Source organism: Populus alba, chromosome 5 (assembly GCF_005239225.2).
Source record: "Populus alba chromosome 5, ASM523922v2, whole genome shotgun sequence".
Classification (NCBI taxonomy): Eukaryota; Viridiplantae; Streptophyta; class Magnoliopsida; order Malpighiales; family Salicaceae; genus Populus; species Populus alba.
In genome coordinates, this window is record NC_133288.1 from 8,817,863 (window position 1) to 8,829,193 (window position 11,331).

The following is an 11,331-nucleotide window of genomic DNA, read 5'->3' on the forward strand; positions in this document are numbered from 1 at the left end:
TTTTAAAAAAAAACAAAAAATAAATATTATTCACGTTCACATGGACGAGTGCAATTAATTAACTGTATTAGTTTTTCAAAAAAAAAACTTTGTGCATTAGTTAAAAAAAAAAAATTATTCATCTGAACAAGTGCGCATATGGAGATATGCTCCACTGTTGAGATTACTATCTCATCATGAAATGCTGCTTCTCCAAACCTGTGGTGCAGCCGTAAAATTAATGGGTCCCACCAGTAAAAATCACTTTTTTTTCTATTACCAAACACTAAAATATATGGTTACAGGTGAACCTCACCTCACTCGCAACCACAAAACCAAACATCCACTATATGTTTCTTCCGTAAAAAAAAAAACAAACGACGCCTCCCCACATCTATCTCTGTCACAGACACATCATGAATTTACAGCTTATGAACACAGCCACCCCTTTTTTCCATTTGTCTTATTATTGAATTGATTATTTACTTCACATTTTTTGCGGCAATGATCTTCAAATGGACGGTCAAGATCATGCTAAATGAACTCAAATAATTTCCAAACGATGAAAAGGACTGGAAACAAAACAGAACAAAACTCAATCTGGTCCAAAATGGAAGATTCCTTAGAATATCCTTCTCTTTGCTCATCCATTGTTTTTTCTAACCTTCCTCCCTTTATTGCCGCTCTCCTCTCCGTCTCAAACATCATAGCCCCATAACACTCTTATCCTTGTTTCTCCCTTCTGTATTTCACACATTCAGACACAACCAGATCAGTCGGTTGAAGAAAACCAAAGCAAGAGGAAATATGTGCACCCACATCTCTTTGTCTGACCAAGAACAACTTGTTGAAAAATTGGAGATTTTCAAATTTCAAGGTAGGGATAAAAATGGCCACAAAGTCCTTCGAATCATCGGCAAATTCTTATCTGGTTAGTAACTTCTCTAACATTAACAAAAAAATAATCCTCTCAAATATTGTCGTGCCGAATGTGCTTAATAATTTATTTTATTTTATTTCTTGCTGTTTTATGGTTTCGATTTTTTACTTTTGCAGCTCGGTTCTTGAGCGTGGATGCACTCAAGAATTATTTGGAGGAGAACATCTTTCCTAGGCTAAAGAAGAAGCCATTTTCGGTCTTGTACCTTCACACGCAAGTACAAAAGAGTGAGGATTTTCCAGGAATATCAGCCCTCCGATCAATCTATGATGTTATACCAATCAACGTTAGGGATAATCTCCAGGCAATTTACTTTGTCCACCCCAGCCTACAAGCCAAACTTTTCCTTGCCACATTTGGCCGTCTTCACTTCGGCAGCAGGTAAGAACAACGAAATATTTTTCACAATGACTGATGCGTTTTTCTCTCAAAGGGTATCGGTATTTGGCTGCATTTTTAGCTTTCTGGCTTACGTGAATAAACCAACACAAACAATATTGTGGCAGGTTGTATGGGAAGCTAAGGTATATCAATAGGATTGATTATTTATGGGACCATATAAGGAGAAATGAAGTAAAAATCCCCGAGTTCGTTTGTGATCATGATGAAGATTTGGAGGGCCATCAGATGCTGGACTATGGGGTGGAGAGCGATCATCCTAGAGTTTGCGGTGCTCCCTTCATGGATTCTCCTGTGACCATGTACTCAACGAGGTGTATTTAGTAAATGGATAAAAAATAACGAGCGAGAGAAGCTTTTTACTATGAAGAAATTTGTGCTCTGAAGCTAGAAAGAAAAAAAGGTCAAAGTTTATGCAGTAGTTCTTAGCTGTTCTTGATTCCCGATGGGTCTTGTCTAGCTACGCGCCATTTGTTGTAGGGTGAGCTTGTTGGCCTGTATTCTCTATCAGATTTGGTATTATTGACCATAGTTTCATTTATTTTATTTATTTTTCCGGTCAATCTTTCAATTTTATTTAATTTGCAAAATCTATTTGATGGTGTTAAAGAATTTAATGAAAAAGTAATTCTCCGACCATCGAAGTTATTTTGAGGGGCCACAAAGGCTACCCTTCTCGCGTTCAAGAGCAAGGGTCACACCCAGTCCAGTATCAGGGAGGCATCGTTCCTCCTCCTTTCATATATTGATTTCTGGATTATATTTTAGGAAGGTATTGCAACTTGTATATTACAAAAAGATTAAAAAGAAAAAAAAAATCAAAGAGAGTGCTTTTTGGCTCTCTGAAATAAGAAACTATTGAAAAAGGATGTTTATAATTACCAAATACGTATTTAGTTAAAAAAAAATGTTTTATCCTTGATCAGAATTTATAACAAGATTATTCCAGACCGACTACTAGTGTGTACATAACTACGAAGAGAGAAAAACAAAGCTCCAAAATTTGAGTTAATGCAACCTCAGCCTCTTCTCTCCGGTCTTTTCCAGTCTCACGTGTGATTGGTTTTGTGATGTATTGGCATGGTTGCCTTCTTCCTTTTTTCCGTTCACAAACTCGGAAAAGGACGGAATGGATGGCAGCTTTGAACTCAGGCTGGAACTTTCTGATGGTGAAGTATTCATCGAAGTTTCTGATTGAAATGTATGGTGGAGTCTTAGAGTAGTAGTTTCTGGTGACTTCTGCTCAAGCAAGGGTGATTTAAAGCTACTCTGGCGTTTTAGGTTAGTAGTTTCTGGTGGCCTCTGCTCAAGCGAGGGTGATGGTGGTGTCTCAGGAGGATGTTCTTTAGACACAGGAACGGAAGGGGTGCCAGGGCAGAGCCGATTTGTTAACTCTACCAAAGTTGTCGATGATAGGCACCTTACTGTACTTGCCACCTGAGAATAGTAGAACGTTTTCCCACTCTTTCCGTACTTCTTGTAGCACTCATTTTCAAGGAAGGAGGCCGATGTATCAAGTTCAATGCTGCAAAGGGGAGAATAAACAAATTAAAATCTATCATGGTTATCTTTCTCCCAATCAAAAGTATTAAAAAAGTTCTCTTGTATGCTAATCAAATAACAGATCTGATGCCATGGGCGATGGGAAAGGTCTGCTTACTTTAAGATTCCAAGCCGCTGGTGAGCTAGCTTCAAAGCATTTAATAATCTTTGCTTGCTTGCTTCTCTCAGTGTTTCAGATATGGCATTCTTGTCAACTTTATTTTTCTGCTCACAAATAAAAGAAAATCAATTTTCATGAAAAAGAAGTTGCTAGATGGTCGACTGTAGAACTATGGTCATGAAACAGATTGAATTGCTTGTGAACCACATAACAAAGAAATACAACTATTGTCTTAATTAAACAGAGATAACAATGGCACAAATTTAGACACTCCACTCACCGAAATTTCCAGAAAGCAAATAGAGCATAAATTTTAGAACTCGAAGATACTTCACCCATCAATCTAGATAGCCACAATCCCAACAGAAAAAATGAAACTACCATACATTCTAATCAATCATCAATTGCATTTACTCCTTGCTGCTTACGATCAGTAAGAGAGAAAAAAAATAGATGCTGGTAATTTTCCAAGGACAAAAAATATTAAAGGACGGACCAGTTTATCAAAGTTTTTATTCTGATAATAATTTTCTTCCGCACGCTGCAGCAACTCAATCTTCTCATCTACTCCTGATTTTCTTGACAATCTTGATCTAGGTAGGCTCTTGACAGCTTCCGTTTCATCTGGCAGCAAAGAAACTTGACATATGAGATAATAAAAAAAAGAAGTTCAGAATTTCTACAACACCCCCAAACCACCCCCAGCATAAACATTGAAATTTTACAAAATTTATTCACCATCAAAATCAGATATATCTTCCTCAGAACTTTTGGCTTCATCATCCCGATTCCAGAATTCAGAGATTTGTTCATCAATTCTGAATTCTTCATCAATCATATCTGTGGACCTGAATAAATGAGAAGAATGAATCAAGCTCATAAGGTATTCTAAAACTTGAAGATTAACTAAGTAAATAAGAGCAACGCATTCCTAACTATTAGTAGGAAAATAATAAAATGCTGCAGGGGGGCAACGGAAAATGAGAACATTTGAAAGCCGGAAATAGGTTAGGCTCATCCCAACTTAAAACAATGGAAACCTGGTAGCTTGGAACAAAAGCAAGGGTAAGTCCACATGGAAAAATGGTTGCATTCTAAGTAAATCTACTTCAGGTTTAAGATAACAACACGGCCATTTTTTGAGATTCTTGACAAGTCTCTTTTCTATGGAGACCAGATTGCTTAGTTCCTCTGTAATTTCAATTTTGAATTTTTATGTTTCCACTGAACTTTACAATAACTGATACACCAAAATACTATATAATATGGACAAAAGAGAAGCACCTGCTCATAAAAACTCGAGAAAAACCATTTCTCTGACAAGCAATGCTAGTTGTAAGTTCCTCCAAATACTTGGCAACTAGATTTGGATGTTTGCAGGCATCACATGATTTTTTACATAGTGTGGCAGAAACCTGCTGTGGTGAATGATAATAAGTACCCTAACTTGTGTTGATAGAGAAAGGCATTGCGAGGTCCATGAAGGAAAAAAAAATTCCATGCTCACATTACCTGTTCCCCAAAACTCTCAAGAATCTTTTTCCGACGGCATCCAGCACCTTCACAGTACTCAATCATCTGAATGTGGTTGCATCTTGCATTGAGTATCTAGTAGCACAGAGTATGTACAGAACAAAATGACTTGACGCTCACCAGATTGAAGTCAGTGAGGGACTTTTTTGACAACTCGCCCCCTGAACTTGAGGACTGCAGCTTCTTGTTCTCAGCATTTCTTAAAATGAACTCCTGTCATACAGCTCCCAATGATTTAGCAAAATATCTCCTTTACAAGCACATGCAAGATGCAACTATTGATAAATAAGTAAACCAATAACTACAAGGGAAGTGGTGAAACCATAGAACATACCATCTTTTTTCGATCATCAACTCCATAGTACAAGAGACTTTTGGATGGAAGCTGGTCACGTCCTGCTCTACCTGATTCTTGATAGAAGGACTCCATTGACTTTGGAATGTTAAAGTGGCAAACCATTCTAACATCTTTTCTATCTATACCCTAGAAAATATTGATCATAATGTCATTAGAAGCACGTGATAGGTGCTTAACCATATATCAGAAATATACAAAATAAAATTTCCAGATTTCAAGGCTCAATGAATTCACGAGTATTTGATTGCATACCATCCTGGAGGAACAACAATGTCTCAATTACCGGGCATTCACCAGAACAGCTCCAAACAGAAGAGTACAAGGGAAGCAAACAAAACCATCACAATCTAGAATAAAACACTTCAAAAAGGAAAAAAAATACAAGAATGATGTACAGGCTTCCATTTTCAGAGTACATTTACCATTCCTGTTGAAAGTTAGCATGGCAAGAAAAAAAAATTGAGGGATCTACATTACTCTCAGCTGAGGAGGTTGCGCACAAAAAATAGAATGCTAATACCTGTTAGCTTAGCATAAATTATAGAGTAGATCATACCCAAAAGCCACTGTGGCCACAACAACTTGTATTTTAGAAGAAATCCAATCATCTAAAACTGAGCTCCGCAGTTTATTATTCAAGCCAGCGTGGTAAGCTGAAAAAAACCCCAGTGTGAAAAGGGAGTATACCATCACTAACACCTGTCATAAAAAAAATTAAATAAAAAATATTCCCAGGGAAAAGAAGTGTAAGAGAATATTAACTACCAGCAGAGGAAATGCCATTTTTGGAAAGATGAGCAGACAAGCCATCACAGGTTGCTCGTTCAAGGCAGTAAACAATTGCACAGACATCCCCACAAGATTTGAGTACAGAGGATAAATCAGCGTAGGCATCATCCAGAAGATCTTTGTATCGAACTGCACTATTGAGAAATCCACTTAGATGCACATGCAGTTGGACACGGGTTGGGAATGAGGTTTAGTTTGGAATATTCTAGCTGATAAACTTGAGCTTATGAAATATGTTTTCATTCCTGAAACAAGCTAGCAGAACCCACCTTCATAATAAATATTTGGACGATTGAAAGAAGATTTGAGAACCAAAGGGTCTTGCAGACATAATGACTCTATCACATCGTTCTGAACTCTGCAGATAAAAATAACAACTATAGAATCATTAAAGCTCTCTGCTCCCTTCTTCAGAAAATGAAACTGTTATCTCTTCTTATGATTTAGAGTGATGTAAGACTGTTGCGAGTAGAGAACAAATCCAGTTCTTCTAAAAACCTACTTGGGAGCAGCTGTAGCTGTCAAAGCCAGGACTGGTACATCTGGAAGGTGATTCCTCAAAGATGAAAGCTTACGGTAGCTAGGCCTATTCAAAGCCAAAAGTTAGAAAATAGGCAAAGATAAAACATAGTTAAAAAAATTCCAAGATGCAAAAGTTCAGTAAAGAGTACCAAGAAATTCCAACTTTTTTACTTCATACAAGAATAACTATCACTCGACACTCAAGACAGGGAAACAAACTTCTTATTACATTTATATACATGTTTGATTGCGTAACTGCATTGAAGCAAATTGTGCTATGCACACAAACTAGCCCTGCTAGTAGCTCTATTGACAAAAATCACATCAATACCTTGCACAAACATTTAATGGAACAAAATTGTCCTTCTGGTAGAAGGAAAGAATAGGGAAAAAAGTCAACTCCTTCATTACTCAAACTACTTACGCACCTGAAATCATGACCCCATGACGAAATGCAATGTGCCTGAAATTTATCAGAGAGAAGAAGAGTTGGAATGATAGACATGAGTCTCAAAGTTAAACCTTTGTTAATATAAAGAATATCTAAGTTTTCATCATTTAAAATAATAAAAAAAAATTAAGTTCACACCTCATCTATGGCAATGAGATTCAACAACCCTCTGGTGTGAATCTTTGTCAGCTTCAACATAAATCCTGGTGTTGCAATTAATTCTGGTGTTACATACAGCAGCCTCAAAGATGGTTTTCCAGAGTCCAGATCTTCGTGAATCTAACAGTGCCAAAAAAGACGGTCATTAATTTATAAATATAATATCTTTTCAACTGTTAATGTCCTATAGACATTATAAAGTTAAAAGAAAAAATAAAATAGCAGGCAAGCAAAACAAGCAATGGCATTAGAATAGGCAATCCATGAAATAAAATCCTGTTTCCTAGCTACTAATCAAAATCAAGCTAAGTGCTCGTTGATATATACAAATTATGACACATTCCCCATATCTAATACATTCTAGTTACAACAACACAAGGTTTAAGAAAACCACAACTCATAAACAATCACAAGCATCTCAACGCCAAGACTTGACAAATCACAATTCCCAAACCCAATACGGCACAAGAGCCCATCACCAACGTACATACTTTCATCAAAAACATCGTAAAATAACGGTTCTGAAAACCAATAAAGGGCAAGAACACACACCAAAACTCACTTTATTTCTAACACTTGATGTTTGAGTCGATGAAAGAAATTCAGCTGCTATTCCTTTCTCCTTCAAGGCGATCACTTGGTTCTCCTAAAAAAAAATATAATCAAAATCCCAAGAAAACTCTTCCCAAAAAACCAAATACAAGAGAGTTAAATTCCAGCATGCTCAACTTACCATCAAGGCTGCAAGCAAAAAAAAAAAATGAAAGAAAAGGAAAAGACAAATTAGGGTTGAATCTAAAAAAAAAAAGAGAGAGAACAGCTTAAATAAATTAACAAAAATATAAAGAATTTACTCACCAATCAAAGGAGACACGACAAGAACAATCCCATGTTTAGCAAGAGCAGGAATTTGATAACACATTGACTTCCCTCCACCAGTTGGCATCAAACAAAAACAATCCCTCCCTGCCAAATTTTTTTAAAAAAATAATAATAAATAAAAGGGGGGCAACATGAGGTTTTGTTTTCGAGATAGTAAGAGTAATAGTGTGTGTTTAAGACCTGATAAAACAGCCTCAATGGCTTCTAACTGTTTGCCTCTAAAATCTTGATACCCGAAATGCCATCTTAACAGCTTCACTAGTGTTTCTTTTCTTGTTCTCTTTTCATCCTTGCTGCTTGTGTTTTGCACCATTGGCAACGATGACTTCTTCATGTCTAATTAATAAAAATAATAATGATAATAATCTGCAAACAAGAAATTAAGAATCAAGACGGACAGACCTTCGTATTATTTATTACCTTTATTCCTTTTCTTTTTCTTTGTATTTCCCCTGCTTTCTCCCTTTTTATGTTCCTAGGAAGAGCGAATTCTGTCTCTTGTAATCTGCCCATTAGGCTGACAGGTCGTTCGTTGGTCTGTGGCCAGCATCCAAGGAGATAGGTATTTTTTTATATTATTATCCTAAGTTCATCTGAAAATACTTTAAAATGTACCTGATAAAATGTTTTTTGTAGTGATTTCATTTTGCAATTAAATGTATTTCATTTGAAAATTGTGTTGCTTGAATGATAATGCAATTTTTGTAATTATTGGACGATGATTGCAAATATCATGTGATCCTAAACCTCTTGATTATTATTAGATTTCAATATCAAACGTGGTGTAAGAAATGTGAGGTTTTTTTTTATTTCGTAATGTTGTTGATTTCGAAAAAATTTATGTTAGATGATTTATAAATATATATATAAAAAAAAGATAAATATAAAGATTTATGAAAAAAAGGTAGAAGAAAGAATGAACACACAACAAGTAATTTACAAGTAAAACCCAAAGTGAAGTTATTTTCATTGTACATGATAGAAAGTGATTTCATTTTATTTTTAATATTTGTGTATTTTCTTTAAAGTAAATTTAAAGATTAATTAGTGGTATTTAGTGTATTTAGCATTATAGTAATTTTTTTAATTGTGGTTTAAAAAAAATATTTTTAGTTGAGGTTTTTTAAAAAAAATAGATTTTAAAAATACATGTTATTTTAAAAATTGTTTCGAGACGAATTTTTACACATAAAAAACAAGTTATTTTAATTTTTATAAAATTAAAATTTAAAATGCAATTATACATGAAATATAATAAAAACAAAAACAAAAGTTATTTAACAAATCAGATAGTTTTTCCTCTGCAAAAACAAACGATTTCTTAAGAGTATGCTTTCGCGCAAAGGAAAAGAGAGGGAGACCGTAAGTTTGGAATAATATATTTTCGCAACAATTGCGACTCTTCGTGTCAATGACACATACATGATAGCTTGAAGTAGTTACAATCGTTTCTTAGGTCCACGCCCTTTTATTATTTTCGTTTTTTTTTTTTTTTATGAGAGCGTGGATCTTGCTTATCAGTCGCCTTCTTTCTTTCGATGGCCAAGCATGCAGCAACTAAAACTAACAAGCTATGCTTATTAAGAAAACACAACACAATTACCACCTCCACTACTACGACCACGAACACCTCCTTCCTGCACCACCGTGATCACCACCTCATGAGGAGGCTCGTGCTGTTGAAATAAACTTGAACAAATTAAACTGGGTACAAAAACATTAACAACGTGCTTGTTTCTCCAATTGAAGAGGTCCAGGAGGAGTCCTGCTTCTTCTCCTCCACAATTCTACTTGTTTCTTTGGCTCTCTAGGAATGTCTTCGTCGTCCACTTCCACTACAATAAACACCTTCTCTTTATCTCCGTTCTTCTCATCATATGAAGTATAATTTGAGTTATCTGGCATCCCTGAAACATCATGAGCCTTCCAATCAAAATCTCTTAACACGCCACAATTGCTCGAGAACTGCTTCATGTGACCTAAAGAAGGAGGGTTATCTGCAACAGTCGGCCTCCCACGAGAGGTATCAGATTGCAGACCTTGTTTCTTTCCTTTGAAAACCGTCAGTGTTGGTTTAGGACTAGAGTCTGACTTAGTTGCTTGTGGTTTTTTCTTGCTTTTGTTATTGACTTTGCCCGTGCACGAAACGTCTGGGGATGAGGGCTCTTGTGCATCATCAAAGCTTCCACTCCTAGCCTTTCTTCTAGCCTCCTTTGGAACAAGCGATACGATCCGTCCAGAGAAACCTCTGTCGGTATTGCACGTGCGAGGGCTGGTTGGTGGACTCTGGAACGTGATAGGAGATGCCGCTTGCGGAAGACAGGCGAAGACACTGAATTTTGATTTCCTTTGTTTCCCCATCAAGAGAGAAATTGCTTCTTGGTTTCTCTTGCTCTGCTAACTACTACGTAGTCTTATGGCGGATGGGAAAACCCAGAAGCTTATTTGATGCTTTCGAAACTAATGATATTGGTTTTCCTGACTTCGTCAAGGATTGCGTCGCATAGTGCACAAAACTAATGCCTGAAAGAAACCACCACCATTGCCGGCCGAAGCTAAAAATACTATAAAAGAACCACACTCCAAGAGATCAGTGCCAGGGAGCGGATCTGACTTTTTGATAGCAACCTCCATCCCATAAAATAAAGATTAAATAAATTGGGAGCAGACAGCAGGAGAGCTTGACGCTTGGCTAATTTGTTCCCTGTTTTGGATGCCTTTGTTTTTTTTCTCTTTTGCAACTCAAATCACAGGGTAGCTTCGTCCACAGACCAAAGGTCATTCTTGTACCATCCACTACATTTCTATTCCTCACAAAGTCAAAACACTTCGCCATCGCGAATCATCTGAGTTCGCTAACATGAAAGGTCTCTTTATTTTTATATTTTAAAAATATTTAATTTTTTTTTTATTTTTTAAACTTCAAATTAATATTTTTTTAATATTTTTAAATTATTTTGATATGTTAATATCAAAAATAATTTTTTTAAAAATATATTATTTTAATATATTTCTGAAAAAAAAATACTTTAAAAAACAAACTGCAATCATAGTCTTAAATAAACTCAAATCAACACATTTGCTTATAACTCAATTATTTATAACTTGGTGTTTTAAGAACTTTAAGTTGGTGTTTTAAGACCAAAGGTTTGCTTGGTTTTCTTCTCATGTTTTATGCTTTTTTTTATTTTAGGTTTCTTTTCTTTTTTTTTTCTTTTTCAATTAGGTTATTAAATTGTTTTGATAATCCAAATAAACCTAGGAATGTTTTTTTATATATTTATATTTTTTTATCAATTTATTTATTATTTTTTATATATATTATTTAAATTATTACTCGAATCAATAACTTGAGATCTTAATTCTTTTTAACTTATCATTTTTTTAATAAAAAAAAAAAAAATTCTTTCCAAAGCAAAACACAACACAAGCAACATATCTAATATATATTAAAAATCTTTTTTTATAGTGTAAATCAATCATTATTCATTATCATTGAAGCAATGTTTTTTTTAAAAATAATTTTTAATTTAACTTTGAACTTTTATTTTTCATGATTATTGTTTTTTTAAGATTAAATTAACATCAATTGCATATGTTTTTTAGAAAAAGATGATTGAATTAAAAAATAAAGAGCCAAAATAAAAAATAAAAAT

The 11,331-nt window shown here is 35.0% G+C and overlaps 2 protein-coding genes across 2 annotated transcripts; one reads left to right on the top strand and one right to left on the bottom strand.

Annotated features, from left to right (window-relative positions):
- Positions 1 to 652: 652 nt before the first annotated feature.
- Positions 653 to 1,881, top strand: LOC118029907 (uncharacterized). Its single transcript, XM_035033883.2, has 3 exons — positions 653 to 910; positions 1,036 to 1,300; positions 1,426 to 1,881. The coding sequence occupies exons 1-3, from the start codon at positions 787 to 789 to the stop codon at positions 1,640 to 1,642; spliced, it is 606 nt and encodes a 201-aa protein (XP_034889774.1). The 5' UTR covers positions 653 to 786; the 3' UTR covers positions 1,643 to 1,881.
- Positions 1,882 to 2,176: 295 nt separating this feature from the next.
- LOC118029906 (ATP-dependent DNA helicase Q-like 3) lies at positions 2,177 to 8,235 on the bottom strand. The gene is given in 20 exon segments (XM_073409357.1): positions 2,177 to 2,419; positions 2,422 to 2,843; positions 2,979 to 3,085; positions 3,478 to 3,605; positions 3,720 to 3,829; positions 4,266 to 4,396; positions 4,494 to 4,559; positions 4,635 to 4,727; positions 4,849 to 4,998; positions 5,125 to 5,128; positions 5,429 to 5,525; positions 5,638 to 5,790; positions 5,931 to 6,019; positions 6,164 to 6,247; positions 6,612 to 6,646; positions 6,773 to 6,913; positions 7,356 to 7,439; positions 7,629 to 7,759; positions 7,856 to 8,011; positions 8,096 to 8,235. Coding segments are annotated over 19 exon segments (2,340 nt in total). The 5' UTR covers positions 8,010 to 8,011; positions 8,096 to 8,235; the 3' UTR covers positions 2,177 to 2,258.
- Positions 8,236 to 11,331: the final 3,096 nt, after the last annotated feature.